Below are 16,751 nucleotides of genomic sequence, written 5' to 3' on the forward strand. Positions count from 1 at the left end.
TCCGAAGTAAAATAGTAAGATTAAACGAGAACTTACCAGTTTGAAGTTTGATCTGTATTTTATGAGGAGGAACGTTGAGGGAATACGTGCCCTCCGCTCCCACCCTCTTATGATCATATCAAAAACTGGTATCTCTTTCATAATCTTACTATGTTAGGTCAATATAGGATATCTGTGACCTCACACCGCTGTTTTGAAGGATGACACGCATGCGTCGTAAGCGGGGTTCTTCACGTATTCCCTCAACTTTCCTCCTCATAAAATACAGATCAAACTTCAAACTGGTAAGTTCTCGTTTAATCTTACTATTTTGGCTGGAGGTCTGTGTCCAGTGGTGTTCTGTAGAGACCTCCTTTAGACAAATGGTTAGTAATCTTGCAGACAACAGAAAATTGGTAGAATTGTGGACAGTAAAGGTAGCTGTTAACATGTACCACAGGATATTGATCTCTCACTATGAGTAGAGAGATGACAGATGGAGTGGGAACTTGTGCGGTATTGCACCATGGGAGGTCAAATGCAAGGTGAAAGTATAGTTAATGGCAGGGCCCTTGCATTGAAGTACAAGGGATTTCGGGGTCCATAGCTTGCTGAAAGTTGCAATACATGCAGCTAGAATGATAAAGGACACATATTGTATGATGCCTTCATCGGTTGGGGCATTGAATATAAGAAGAATATAAGTGTATAAAACTTTGGTTAGCCACATTTGAAATATAATGTGCAATTCTGGTAGCACCATTACATGAAGGATGTGGAGGCTTTGGAGAGGGTGCAAAAGTAGTTTACCAGAATGCAGCATGAATTAGAGGATATCAACTTAGATTGTTTTCCAACTTGGAGTGCTGTAGGATGAGGGAAGATATGATACTTTCTAAAATTGCAAGCATTGATAGGATAAAGCCAGAATCATTTTTGCTCACAGTGGAAATGGCAGGGCATATCTTCAATGTGAGCAGGGACAAGTTCAAAGAGATATGGAGGGCAAGTATTTTACACGGTTGGGTGCCTGGAACACACTGCCAAGTGTGAAATAGAAGCAGGTGCAATTGTGGCATTTAAATGAGTTTTAGATAGGCACTGATGCAGTTTATGGAGGCATATGGAGTATGTGCAGGCAGAAGAAATGTGTTTAATTTGGCATGATCTTGAATTCAGATGTGGGCTGAAGATCCTGTTCCATACTGTTCTATGGTCTCCGACATGGTGTTAGATAATTTGGTTTAATCCTTGTGAGCAGAGCAATAGTTGTCACGGATTCAACTCTCTATCATTACGCTTTCAAGATAATCCATGGGCTAGAACTGAGTTCTGTACTCTCAGGCAATGAGAAGGTAAGAACAGTACAGCACAGGAACAGGGCCTTCACCCAACTATATTTATATCAAACATAAGTCAATGTTTGAATTGTTTTCTTGTCTCCTTGGACCTGTGCAAAACAGTTCTTTCTTCATAAAGTCCTCCTTCCACTTGTCACCATTAAATGTTGGGCCAAGTAGCTATTCTGTGGCTCTAATATTGAAGTTTATTCAACTGTAAAACATAATGGATACCGTTTCTAAACTTCTAGTCAACCAATGCACTAATCTCTCCCTGGATTTGTTCTCAGTGATTGTTCAATTAAGTGCATCAGAATGGTATAATTATCACTAATTCCTTTTAATAATTTGCGATTAGGACAGAAATGGAATAGGAATAGAAAATAAATGCCTGGATGATGAGATGCAGGTACACTCAGAAGCATTATTGGCATGAATTACTAAAATCAGCTATGCTATCCTGAATGGCCAGGGCTGTTAGAAACATAGAAACATAGAAACATAGAAATTAGGTGCAGGAGTAGGCCATTCGGCCCTTCGAGCCTGCACCGCCATTCAATATGATCATGGCTGATCATCCAACTCAGTATCCCGTACCTGCCTTCTCTCCATACCCCCTGATCCCCTTAGCCACAAGGACCACATCTAACTCCCTCTTAAATATAGCCAATGAACTGGCCTCAACTACCCTCTGTGGCAGAGAGTTCCAGAGATTCACCGCTCTCTGTGTGAAAAAAGTTCTTCTCATCTCGGTTTTAAAGGATTTCCCCCTTATCCTTATGCTGTGACCCCTTGTCTTGGACTTCCCTAACATCGGGAACAATCTTCCTGCATCTAGCCTATCCAACCCCTTAAGAATTTTGTAAGTTTCTATAAGATCCCCTCTCAATCTTCTAAATTCTAGAGAGTATAAACCAAGTCTATCCAGTCTTTCTTCATAAGACAGTCCTGACATCGCAGGAATCAGTCTGGTGAACCGTCTCTGCAGTCCCTCTATGGCAATAATGTCCTTCCTCAGATTTGGAGACCAAAACTGTACGCAATACTCCAGGTGTGGTCTCACCTCCTCACAGCTAACACTGCCCCCCAGCTTAGTGTCATCCGCAAACTTGGAGATATTGCCTTCAATTCCCTCATCCAGATCATTAATATATATTGTAAATAGCTGGGGTCCCAGTACTGAGCCTTGGGGTACCCCACTAGTCACTGCCTGCCATTGTGAAAAGGACCCGTTTACTCCTACTCTTTGCTTCATGTTTGCCAGCCAGTTCTCTATCCACATCAATACTGAACCCCCAATGCCTTGTGCTTTAAGTTTGTATACTAATCTCTTATGTGGGACCTTGTCGAAAGCCTTCTGGAAGTCCAGATACACCACATCCACTGGTTCTCCCCTATCCACGCTACCAGTTACATCCTCGAAAAATTCTATAAGATTCGTCAGACATGATTTACCTTTCGTAAATCCATGCTGACTTTGTCCAATGATTTCACCACTTTCCAAATGTGCTGCTATCCCATCTTTAATAACTGACTCTAGCAGTTTCCCCACTACCGATGTTAGACTAACTGGTGTGTAATTCCCCATTTTCTCTCTCCCTCCCTTCTTAAAAAGTGGGGTTACGTTTTCTACCCACCAATCTTCAGGAACTACTCCAGAATCTAAAGAGTTTTGAAAGATTATTACTAATGCATCCACTATTTCTGGAGCTATTTCCTTAAGTACTCTGGGATGCAGCCTATCTGGCCCTGGGGATTTATCGGCCTTTAATCCATTCAATTTACCCAACACCACTTCCCGGCTAACCTGGATTTCACTCAATTCCTCCAACTCCTTTGACCCGCGGTCCCCTGCTATTTCCGGCAAATTATTTATGTCTTCCTTAGTGAAGACGGAACCAAAGTAGTTATTCAATTGGTCCACCATATCCTTGTTCCCCATGATCAACTCACCTGTTTCTGACTGCAAGGGACCTACATTTGTTTTAACTAATCTCTTTCTTTTCACATATCTATAAAAACTTTTGCAGTCAGTTTTTATGTTCCCTGCCAGTTTTCTTTCATAATCTATTTTTCCTTTCCTAATTAAGCCCTTTGTCCTCCTCTGCTGTTCTTTGAATTTCTCCCAATCCTCCGGTATGCTGCTTTTTCTGGCTAATTTGTACGCATCATCCTTCGCTTTGATACGATCCCTGATTTCCCTTGTTATCCATGGATGTACTACCTTCCCTGATTTATTCTTTGTTGGTGTTAATCCTTCCGAAGAGGCAGCGACTTCTCTCTGATTCCGTCTTTTGTATGAAGCAGATCTTTAGACAGTCACCAGTATAAACGTCTCTCTCAGCTGCAGAGATGAAAACATCTTTAATTAGCTGTGTTGCTTTTTCTAGCGTGAGGGGAAGATGTTCTACCGACTCCATGTTCTTGAAACCAATCTGGTAAAGAAAATGCAGAAAATTAGTGCTACTTCCAAACATTCATCATGTTTAACCAGTAGTTTTAAATTCATTAACAACAGTACATGCAAGATTTAATTTAAAGAAAAAAAAAAAGATAAAAGGAAAAAAAAAACTTAATGGAAAATTGGTTTATTTTGAAGTCTTGTGACGAGACTACGTGAAGAACCCGCCAGCGCATTAATACGTTGTCACATTGCGCGAGATATGAATAAATTCGGAAATGCTTCATCAGAGATTTAACTGTGAAGGTAAGGTTTTTTTTGCAGGAACGGTTCTTGTTTCAACGCGGGTTTGATTTCCAAAAATGGCCAAACCAAGAAACAAGAAGAGATGTGCCGCTGAAAATTCAGCGGGGAATGATGGCAACGAAAGAGGTTGCTATCGAGCTCAGAGATGCTAACAGCGGGCTTGGAGATGCTGACAGGCACGGCCTGCACAGCAACCACTGCTAAATGGGAGCAGGTGGCCCACCCCGGTCTCAGAGTAGCTGGCAGACGCGACCTGCACAGCAACCTACGCTAATAGCTCAGAAAGGGAGCAACTTGTCGAACCAGGCTCAGAGACGTGAACAAGCGCGGCCTGCACAAGTAACCTCCACGAAAGCCCCAAAAAGGAGCAGCTTGTCGACCTAGGCTCGGAGATGCAGGCAGGTAGGGTCTGCACAACAACCTCTGCAAATGCTCCGAAAAGGAGCAGCTTAACGACCCCGGGCTCGGAGACGCTGGCAGGGTGGCCTGCACAGCAACCTCTGCGAAAGCTCCAAAAAGGAGCAGCTTGTCGATTCCAGGCTTGGAGACGCTGGCAGGGTGACTTGCACAGCAACCTCCGCGAAAGCTTCGAAAAGGAACAGCTTGACGACCCCGGCCACGGGGAAGACCAAGTCGCAATTGGCTGTCCAAAAGGGCAATACTGGCCAGGGAGGCACTGCATGAACATCCAAGGTTGATGTTAACAGTCGACTCATAAGAGTGGGGATAACTTAGTGAGATGCTGGTGATGGGGAGGTGTACTGCACTGCTACAGGCAGTTCAATTTAGATATCTGAGGATATCTCCCGCTTAGAGGCTGGGAGTTTGAGGATTCCCTGAACAAATGGATAATACCTTTCAGCTCTCGACTAAAAAAGAGCTGCCAGCACTCGAGATCAAAATTCGCCATTCCTTTACGGATAGGTGAACCAAGGAAAAAGGGAGGAGGAGGAGCCAGAGGGCGGGGGGGGGGGGGGGGGGGGGGGGCGATGGGAGGAGACAGCTCGAGGGTTAAGGAAGGGGAGGAGATAGCAAGGGCTAGCAAAATTGGGAGAATTCAATGTTCATGCCCCCCAGACGCAGGCTACCCAGGTGGAATAGTTCCTCCAATTTCCGGTGTTGCTCGCTCTGGCAATGGAGGAGACCCAGGACAGAGAGTTCAGATTGGGAATGGGAGGGGGGAGTTGAAGTGCTGAGCCACCGGGAATTCAGGTAGGTTCTTGTGGACTGAGCGGAGATGTTCGGCGAAACAATCGCCCAATCTCCGCTTAGTCTCACCGATGTTAATCAGCTGGCATCTAGAGCAGCGGATGCAGTAGATGAGGTTGGAGGAGATACAGGTGAACCTTTGTCGCACCTTGTTGCGAGTGCGGGTATGGGGAGAGAGAGCAGTGTTGCGGGGTATGGAAGAGACCCTGGTGCGAGCCTCATCTATGGTGGAGGAGGGGAATCCCCGTTCCCTGAAGAGCGAGGACATTTCCGATGCCCTGGTGTGGAACGTCTCATCCTGGGAGCAGATGCGGCGTAGGCAGAGGAATTGGGAGTAGGGGATGGAGTCCTTACAGGTGGCAGGGTGGGAAGACGTGTAGTCCAGATAGCCATGTGAGTCAGTGGGTTTGTAGTGTATGTCGGTCAGAGGTCTATCACTCTGGCAATGGAGTAGCATTATATACTTGACTTCATACCAGCTGAAGGAGAACATGCTGGACAATGCTGGAAAGTATGTTAATCATGATAGCTGCCAGACGCGTGATGTACCGAAGGTTAACATCACTATCTCTGACATTCTGATTGGCTAAATGAAATCTTAAGATTTAAAGCCTCAGAGAGTTCGAAGACCTCTCACTAGAGGGATTTCGGTGTTGGCGAGGTCGGTGGATGGAACACAACGTTCTGAAGTGCAGCAAGACACCTTAGCACTGCTGTGATAGGATATCACCCCCACCAAGTTTGTGGCTGAAACCGCTGTATTGAGGCTGGTTTGAGCACCAGGCCTACACAACTAAGACAGAGCCAGAGGCCATTTTTAGGTGCAGGTTCACAGCGCTCACCATGGATACAGCGTGTGCCACACACTCAGTCTCAGGCCACGATGTCAGAGCCAGAGGAAAGGGACAGAACAAAAATTAGTGTCAGCAGATGCTGTCAATCAACCACCTAATCCTGTTGAGGTGAGTATTATTCCTACAGCTGCATGAAATGTACGGAAGTTGGAGGTATATTGAGGCTTTTCAAAAGTAAGTGGGAAAAGATAACCATTGGCCCTTTCATTTAACTAGCCATAAATGGTTATAAATCTGACTTTCTGCCTGATCGGTTTCCTCCACGGCAAGAAAAGCCCAAATTCCTTTGCAATTGGTCTAAAGAGGAATATATAGCTATCCAAGTAGAGGTAGTGAAATCACAAAAAAAGGATACGATTGAGGAGATTGCTCATGAACAAGATGAATATATTTCCAACATCTTCACAAAGTCTAAGGAAGATGGAATATACCGAATCATTCTTGATTTGGCTAGTCTGAACATGGGCTTGGAATATAACCCTTTTAGAATGGATTTTTCATTCAGTAAAACTGTTAATTGAGGATTGCTTTATGGTCTCAATCTATCTCAAAGATGCATTCTTTCCGGTACCAATACGAGAGTGACAGGAAATAGTTGCCCCGCTCATCATGGGAAAGATGATATATGACACAAAGGTAGCTGTTTTAGCAACCTAGACATTCCTAGAAGATCTAGGATTTGTTATTCATCCAGGAAAGCAAAAACTATCGCATATCCAAGCTTTTGGCATAAACTCTTCAGATAGTCTGTGACCCTACCTACAGATAAGAAACAGAATTTTGGAGATGCATTTATAGGCTTACTTAAGAATAAGAAGTCTACAATACGACAGGTTGCGAGGGTGATAGGCAAGCTGGTAGCTGCCTTCCCAGCTATGGGGCCATGCATTTTAGAGGCCTGGATCGTGAGAAGGTTCTTGCCCTAAAATTGAATATGGGACATTTTGATAGATGTATGAGGCTGATGACAGTCGATATCCAAATACCAGTGGGGGATTGAGCACACACAAGGTACACACAGCTGGGGTGTAACTGACATCTATACTAGTTGTGGTGGCAGGTGGAATGAAGCGGACTTGAGACATGGCCATAAAATATAGCATCAACTATTTGGAAATGCTAACGGCATTCCAGACATTGAGAACATATAGTGGGAATGACCATGATATGCAAATTAGACTACATCAGGACAATACAACAGCAGCAGTGCATGTTAACCATATGGGAGCTGTAAGTCTCAAGATGTGATGCACTAGCAAAGTCTATTTGGGCGCGGTATACAAGAGGAAAATATGGGTGGCAGCTGTACATCTGCCATGTAGGTACAAAATTAAAGCAGACACCAGGACAAGAAATTCCTCATTCTGCCTTATCGGAAGATGCCTCCAAAAGATAATTCAAGACGACGCAACATGAATTATAGTAGTGCCAAATTGGCCTACTCAACTATGGTTTCCATTGTAAAAAGGTCTGCTGAAAGAAGCTCCTATATTTGCTCACAGACACAAACAGTGGTTAGTTCAACGTATCACTCGTGCACCGCATCCACTGCATGATTGTATTGATTTATTAATTTGCAGGATTTGAAGAGACCCTTCGGGCTTATAGGACTATCCAGGACAGTTGGTGTGATCACTGCAGCTTGGCAAGATGGCACACAAAAGCAGTATGCTACCTACATAAAACAGGGGGAAAGTTTTGTGAAGAGACACATGTGAGCTACTTTAAAGCAGAAGTAGCAGAGGTTTGGGGTTTGGGGGTTTCTGTCAGTTTGGTTTTATGAGAAGCGACTAAGTTATTGTGCAATGAACACTGCTTGCAGTGCCTTATCATCGTATCTAGTGCTTGGAGTGGGACAAAAAACGATTGGCTCTCACCCACTGATGTTTATGGAAGGTGTCTTAAATATGAACCATCTAAAGCCTAGATATCAAGTTGGGTGAAATGCGTAATCAGCATTACATATTTTACACAAATTGGCACCAGCTGCATCCCTAATGTTGGAGCAGCTACTCATAAGTTAGTCATGCTTATGCCACTTATTTCAGCAAGAAGAGCTCAGTCTTTACACAATCTCCATCTGGATAACTCGGTCATATCGTCATTATGGGAACGAATTCATAAAGCAGAGCAGGCACGGTTGGGTACAAGTTGGAGGTGGCAACATACCCACCAGATCGGAGATTGTGGGTGTTAATTATGTGAAAAAGTGCAGTGAGGTTACTAAGAGATGAAGGAAAAGCTTTCTTCATAGTTATAAAAAAAGTCTCACAAGAGAGTGTTGGTGCAAATTATTTCAAGATGGATAGAATATACGCTGTTGAAAGCGGGAGTGAACACAAAATATTTTCAAGTCACACTCTACCAGGGCTGCTGGCACGTCGGCAGCCAATTGAATGGATGTTCCTCTGGATTGCATTCTTGCAACAGCAGGAGGGTCAGATGAATGCACTTTTGGAAGTTTATAATAAACCGCTTAACAGATCTGGACGATTACAGATAGAATTCTGGACAGTGTTACATGAGCTGTTTGTCTGCAACTCCAAGGCTAATGGGACTGTGGTCCAGTTAAGGGCAATGTACATGTATGCAAAGTTAGCATAATTTGTTAATGGCCAATTATTTTCTACCATTTAAGGTTTATCCGTGTAGTGTGTTCACATACAGATTGGTTTACTGCATGAAACCACAGCTTCAAAAGTTTCAGGTAGTCTCATCACAAAACTTGGAACTAAAATAGAAAGATTAAACGAGAACTTACCGTTTGAAACATGATCTTTATTTTATGAGAAGTTGGAGTGAGAGACTATGTGCCCTCCACTCCCAACCCTGAATTTCATAAATTTAATTTGGTATGTCAAGGGTTATTAAGCTTTCTGTAGCTTGAATCTGGTTCAAGTGGACTGTGGTTTCATACAGTGGCTCTGAAGATTGATGCACATACGGGCTGGCGAGTTCTTCACGTAGTCTCTCACTCCAACTTTTCATAAAATAAAGATCAAACTTCAAACGGTAAGTTCTCGTTTAATCTTTCTATTTTCATGCCCTTTCATTATAGATTGACAAATCACTATTCCATTAATCAAGACTGCAGACTGGCTCACACATCCCAGACACACTCCCATTCTATTCTTTACGAATGTTGTTAGAGACAACGAGTGTGAAAAAGGTATTACCTGGTTGTCTAGAAGCGGCTGCAGCATGGCACTGGCCGAGCCGCCAGCTTTGTAAGCATCTCGCTGATAGCATACCACAGGATCAAAGCTGTAAACCTCACCCTTCCCTGCATTAAAAGAATACAACACATGATTACCATCTGCTTTACCTTTATTTTCAGTGCACTGGCAAGTGCTTTTATATTTGATTTTACTTCGGAGTCACGTGAGTGATTCCGTGAAGACCCCAGCTCCAGTGCGCATGCGGCATTATCGCACAGCGTGCAGAACGCGGCAGCCAGCGGGAGTCGGGCTAGCTCCCGCATCCAAGGACGAGAGGTAAGTACTTACCTTAATCGGGCCTTGTGGTTTTTGCTCCAGCGGGAGCAAAGTGAGGCATGGTGAGCGGGCCCCGTTTCGACTCCAGCGTGGGGCCGACAGTGACGGGGAAAAGGTGCCACCCGGACCGCTAACGCTGCGGACCAAAGGTGCCACCCGGACCGCTAACGCTGCGGACCGCTGCTAGGAGCTGCGCTATGCCGGTCCGCTGAACAGCTGTTCCGTACAGCCGCGGACCGGCGGGAAATTTTAAAAAACCCGACCGGCAGCCCTGCAGACTCCTGACCAGGAGAATCACCGCCCGGGAACCGCCACAACGCCGCCTGGAAAACGGCAGGCAGCCTCTACATACAGGTAAGGGGAAATCTTACCAATTTACAGGTTCTACAGGAGCCATCTTCCTCCAAGCTGGAACAGGTTGGAGACAGCAAAAATGAGTATGTCTGTCTCCCCAAGCCAGAGGAGGTCATGAAGTTCACCTCCAGGAGAAGGACTGCCTGCCCAACTCCACACGAGGGTCCTTATCTGGGAGGCAGCCACCGGTAGCAGTGGAGCTATTTCAATGCTCCCGCTCACTCGACACCGAGCTGCTCCCTGTGCCGCCGGTGTAAAGGGGCACTGGCTGAATGCCAAGGGAGCTGACTCCTACCCCAGTGCTATTGCACTAGCCATCTCCCTTGTCGAGGGATTGATGCAACAGGGGAGTGGAGTGCTTTGCCTCCTCCCATTTATCGCATCCTTTATGCTCCTTTTTTAAGGGCTAAGGAGGCCAGGGCTGGGCTGGCTTAAGCGCTGGGCAGGCGGACGAGAACAGCAGTATGCCAGGGGAGCAGGATCAGGAAGAGCCACTGGGTGTCGTGGGCCACTACATGGCTCCTCCACGCGACCATCTTCCCAACAAAAGCCCTGCAGGAACAGGCCTTTCCAGAGGCAAATCCGCAGGCAGCTGGGTCTCGTAGACTCACAGACAAGCAGCGAATTCTACAGAAGGTCAAGATGTTACCACCTTTGCTCGCCTTTGGTGCTGACGCCTAAGATGTTCCCATATTTGGGATACTCGACTGAACGATGGTGCATATAGACCTGCCCGCAACCCCGAATATATGGGGCTATGCAAACCGCTGCTGCGGGGAAGAGGGAGCAGGCTATGGGACGAGCAGGACATCACATCCAACACCCAGCTGGCAGCACCCCTCGGCATCCACCAGCAATATCAAACAAGGACTGGTGAAAGCCTGGTGACCGCTGCAGATCCCCCATAGTTCTTTTTAGACGGGGCCCAGAGCGGAGCCGTGGGAAGATGTGCCGCCCCACCGACAGCACCAGCATACCAGCAAACTACGCCTTCATGAAAAACAACAAGCATGGAGGTAGGTAGTCTGGTTCCTCCCAGTTTACACTAAAACAAGGGTGTTCTACTAAACTGCATGGGGAGTGGGCTAAGCATGGGATGCTGTCACAAATAACCAAAATATACTCAACAGCATTAGAGGATAAAAACGAATTCAAATTGGGCATTTTACTGCCAGTTCAGCAATGCGCCCAAAGGGCTGTTTCTCCCTCTAAGAAAAGAGAAGTGAGAAGGTAAGCTGAACTAAACAGGCACATTACTAAACGGATTGGAATTTGTATCGAATATATTCACCAAAACTATAAAAGATGATGAATGTAGCATCATCATTGATCTAATATCACTAAATAAACCTGTTGAGTATATCCACTTTAAGATGGAGGTGGAGTTTTGTCACTGCCAGACATCTGATCTCCCTAGGATACCTATGGGGAGCATTGATATGGGAGATGCTAACTATCTTATACCATACACTAGGATCATTATAGATACCTAAATATATTTACCTGGATCATGGATATCCCGGTTAGGGCAACCATGGGAGCATATAGCATTTCATATGGTCTAAACCTCCGCCCTAAACTATTAAAAATGGCCATGAAAATATTAAGAAAACAAGCATAATCATGGCACATATTGGATGATATCCTCATATTAGGGGAAACAAAGGAATTAGCTGTGGAGCAGTTCTAGCTACGAAACAGCTCCCTAAAGCTGAGGTTCATCCCACGCCCAGATAAACCAGAATTGAAGCGTTACTACCAAGGATTATCTGGGCTTCAATAACAATTCCGTTCATATGACTGTTACTTTGCCAAGACACTTGGGTCACTATAATCAAATCATGACTGTACCCACTGAAGCTATATCACAATTAAGGTGGTGGGCAGACATATATTTGGCATAGTTTTCGGCCCTATTATCATCACCAATCCCAACTTGGTTATTTTAAAAACCAATGCCAGTACTTTAGGCTGGGGAGCAACTAAACTCCATATCCAGCACAGGTAACAGATGGACCAAGTCACAAACATCGTTACTACACATACCGGGCATCAACTTCTTGGGATTGGTGATCGCCTATTGGGCTAAAAAGCATATGCATTTCAAATGCAGCACGTACATATGTGGTTACGGATTGATAATACTATGGTGGTGGCTTATATCAACCATATGGGGAGCATAATAATCATTATTGTGCAACAAATTGGTCAAACAAATCTGGCAATGGTGTGTCAAAAGACATTTTAACTATCAGCTGCCTATGTCCTAGGAAGCTAGAACACAGTGGGAGACACCATGTCACGGGGTACAATTTATGATTACATTGAATAGATGTCATAACCCAAAATATCTGCTAAATTTATTAAGCAGTTTGAAAGCCAGATATCAATTTGGTTGCACAAGACGGAATCACCAGTAACCCATGTATGTGACTTAGGAACCAGATTAGAGGCAGCAGCGATAGATGCCTATACGCTGGAAGGGGGAATTTCTGCTTTGCCTTCCTCCCTTCTGCCTCATCAGTCGGGCACTTCGCAATACAGATGGGATCTGTCTCCGAGATATTGAACGTGCCCGACCGGCCTACAGCCATGGTTCCCAGTTCATCACGACACGGTGGGCGAGTCACCTATGGATTTCCCTAGTGGACCATGGTTGCTGACTCAACCCAGTATCAGGCATAATCCACCCATGCCAGGGAAACATCAAACTCCTGGGTGCAGGTTTTGAATAGACCTTACCAGGGACTGGGATTATCCAAAGGAACCATTACCACCATGTCGGCATCCCTGCGAACAGTCACTAAAAGCTAACATGGGTAAAATACTGCCACGACGCAGGGACAACGAACTATTCAACCACTGATGTATTGGAGTTCCTGGAACATCTACACCATGACTAAAAGGTGAGTTACAGTGCCGTAAATACAGCATGGAGCGCCTTATCCGCTTATCTAAAACCGCATGTCAGCAGAGCATGGGATCCCATCCACTGAAGGTAAACTTATGAAGGGCAACTATAGTATAAGTCCCAAACACCCAGGTATATACCCATGTATGGGATATTGGTGTGATATTGACATACCTCAGAGAATGGCACCAGCCAGATCCCTCAGCTTGCTTAATCTATGTTTAAAAAAAGGCTCATGCTTATGGCTCTCGTACACGCTCAAAGAGTCCGGTCACTCCATAAACTAGACTGGATACATGGTGATTACCCCAGACGCATCAAGTTCATATTTAGGTATGGTAAAATCTAACTCGCAGGTATATGGATTCGGCACGAACTAGCAGGGTCGAGATCGCCTGTGTTTTTCCGTGCTGTAGTCGTTATATGGCTATATGGACCAGGAACGCCCGATTCACTGGTGGGATTCCGGGCCTACCCACCAGAGTCCAGGTTGAGTGTGGTGACCCATCTACTACTATATATAGACACAACCCACTATCTTAGAGGGAGAGGAAAGCCTATGGGTCAACCACAGTAACCCAAAACGGGGTACGAGCCAAACCACTCCAAGGTGGCTCAAACAGGTACTGAAAGCTGCCGGAATAGATAATAATACATTTAATCCCATTCCACTAGGGCAGCATTGGTATCAGCGGCTGAACGAATGGACATCCCGGTTGACCACATTTTCAATACAGCAGAATGGTCAAGGGAACCGCGTTCAGAACATTTTTTATTATAAACCGTTGATAAACCTGATTTAATTGCAGGAGAATATTACAAACTGCAATATTAATTTAAGCTCAGAGGAGCTCTGTTATGTTGTTATTGTTAACAAATACCTTTCTGTTTCTTTTGAAAGCAGATCCACTGGTTGATTACGATAACACTTCCTCCCTCATAAACTTCGGCAGTGAGTGAAATAAAAACTGTTACACGGTTTGAAATCACAGACCTTTGAAGTCTTCACGGAATCACTCACGTGACTCCGAAGTAAAATAGTAAGATTAAACGAGTACTTACCAGTACGAAGTTTGATCTGTATTTTATGAGGAGTTACGGTGAGGGATTAAGTGCCCGCCGCTCCCACCCTCATTATATATCAAGATCAAGCTAATAAACTGATGTCTCGTGATCTTTACTATCTTACTTCAAATATTGTGTCTATTCTGTGATTTCACACCGCTGCTTCGAAGTATGCCGCATGCGCACTGGAGCTGGGGTCTTCACTTAATCCCTCACCGTAACTCCTCATAAAATACAGATCAAACTTCGTACTGGTAAGTACTCGTTTAATCTTACTATCAAATTGTTACTTGACCTGGCTTCCTAAAACATTCCAATACAAATGAAAAGTTCAAATTGAATTCTAGTTTCAAGTTAATAAACAGTGTTCTCAAAGTAATATCCAAATAAATTCATCCATGTCTGCTGACTGATGGGTTCTTATGAGAGGCAACAAATAAGGCCTCAATTTAATGCACACAAAAAGCAACATAGCAGTGAAATGTTCCAAGGTCTGAAGCCTGGATTGTATTGTCAGTACCAAATGGCTAGCATGACCCAGTGAGGCAAAGTTAGCAGTGCAAATAACACAACATAGAGGTTGGACATATACATTATAGGTTTATACCAGAAACTTCACCCTTTCTATTCATATTGAGGGAATGCAGCATAGGTTTACAAAGTTATTTCCCAGATGGCAGGACTGTCATATGCTGAGAGAATGGACCAGATGGGCTTGTATACTCTGGAGTTTAGAAGGATGAGAGGGAATCTTATTGAAACATATAAGATTATTAAGGGTTTGGACACACTAGAGGCAGGAAACATGTTCCTGATGTTCGGGGAGTCCAGAACCAGGGGCCACAGTTTAAGAATAAGGGGTAAGCTATTTAGAACGGAGATGAGGAGACACTTTTTCACACAGAGAGTTGCGAGTCTGTGGAATTCTCTGCCTCAGAGGGCGGTGGAAGCCGGTTCTCTAGATACTTTCGAGAGAGAGCTAGATAGGGCTCTTAAAGAAAGCAGAGTCAGGGGATAGGGGGTGAAGGCAGGAACGGGGCACTGATTTGGGATGATCAACCATGATCACATTGAATGGCAGTGCTGGCTCGAAAGGCCTACTCCTGCACCTCTTGTCTATTGTCTATTACACACTGCATTTTGTGGCTTGTTCAGCTACCAAACATTTCCCTTAGATCTTAAACTTTGCTAAAATGTCAATAATCTAAATAAATAAGTTAATGTTACTGACTACGAACTAAAACAGTAAACAAAGGGCCCAGCCATTGACGAACCTCTTGCTAGTCAAATGCTTATGTCAGCTGCAGTTACATTCCCTGATGAGATCTGACCATTGTTGGCAAAGCCAATATTTAGTGTCCAACCTTTACTCTTCTTGAGGTCATGGGGATATGCACACCATCCAATTGACCGTCACATTAATTCACTACCCCGCCCTCATAGCCTGCTCAAATAGCTGGACTCAACATCAAATACTCCAACTAGCCGTAACTAATTCTTTCTGCCTGTATCTAGACTGGCAATTTCTGCACATCACCGTTTTGCTCAGGTTTTCCTCTGTCCTTTATGTAAAGTCTGGCCTACTGGCAATGTGCCACAGCCTCACCAGTAAGCAATACATTGCACAAACAAAAAGCCTAAACCGAACAACTGCCACATTAGATCACCTAGTCTCACCCTTTCAGAGATATTCCCTTCGTTCTACTCATTTTCCCCTCATTCTCTGCTACCCAAAACTAACATGTTTTCTCCCTTTCCCAGTGCAAAGGAAAGGTCCAGACCCAGAAACATTAGCACTTCTCTTTCCACAGATGCTTCCTGACCCAAGTATTTCCAGTATTTTCTGTATTCCCTTCATATTTACTCTGTCTGCAATTTTTGATGTTTTACTTACTGAGGATTAGAGTAGTTGTTAAGCTTGAGAAGTGTCCAAAAGGAGGAAGATACTCAGGAGAACAAGTAGTTGAGGGCTTAAGAAGTTAATGCACAGCCAAAGTATGTACTGCATTGGAGCAGGGCACCATGTTACCATGTGAAATGCCTGGATGACGAGAAAGTAAATGGACGTTACAGTACAACTACTGTTGAAAGCTCACCTTCTTCATCAAGGCCATCGATGATATTGTAAACATAGTAAGGAAAAAACCTTTGAGAGTACAGAATGGTGGAAAGCATTGCTGCTATTGCTCCACTTGTCATTGTCTTATTATTTGAATGTTTATACACCTGAAAATCAAGAACATAGAAAGTAACCAATATACAAAAACTTTGGGGCTGAAAACAGAAATTATATGGTAGATTTCCAGTACCCATCTTTAAATTGCCCAACGAATCACCGGTTCCTCGCTCGCTCCCCTCCATTGAGTCTGTCGAAAGCAAGCGTTGTCTGCGGAGGGCGCTCAGCATCGCCAAGGACTGCTCTCACCCCAACCATGGACTGATTACCCTCCTAGCATCCAGGAGGCGCTACAGGTCTCTCCATTGCCGGACCAGTAGGTCCAGGAACAGTTTCTTCCCTGCGGCTGTCACACTACTCAACAATGTACCTCGGTGACTGCCAATCACAACCCCCCCTCCCCGACACTCCTCCCACAGGAAAAACACTATGTCTGTATACATGTAAATAGATTTATTTATTGAAATCATATTCTATGCTGCTCTTCCACGGAGATGCTAACTGCATTTCGTTGTCTCTGTACTGTTCACCGACAATGACAATTAAAGTTGAATCTGAATCTAAATGTTGTAGGAATCAATCCTGTTTCAAAGATCTTTGCGTTTACAGCACAGCTACTACTATTTTGACAACTTGAGTGACCAGGTAGGTTGAGGTGTTTG

At 44.4% G+C, this 16,751-nt stretch overlaps 1 protein-coding gene across 1 annotated transcript; it reads right to left on the reverse strand.

Annotated features, from left to right (window-relative positions):
* Positions 1-3,554: 3,554 nt before the first annotated feature.
* On the reverse strand, positions 3,555-16,334 carry LOC129693479 (proteasome subunit beta type-1-like). Its single transcript, XM_055630291.1, is given in 4 exon segments — positions 3,555-3,616; positions 3,619-3,754; positions 9,266-9,372; positions 16,010-16,334. Coding segments are annotated over 4 exon segments (600 nt in total). The 5' UTR covers positions 16,320-16,334; the 3' UTR covers positions 3,555-3,569.
* Between the last annotated feature and the right edge of the window lie 417 nt (positions 16,335-16,751).

This window comes from Leucoraja erinacea, unplaced genomic scaffold (assembly GCF_028641065.1).
Source record: "Leucoraja erinacea ecotype New England unplaced genomic scaffold, Leri_hhj_1 Leri_309S, whole genome shotgun sequence".
NCBI lineage: Eukaryota > Metazoa > Chordata > Chondrichthyes > Rajiformes > Rajidae > Leucoraja > Leucoraja erinaceus.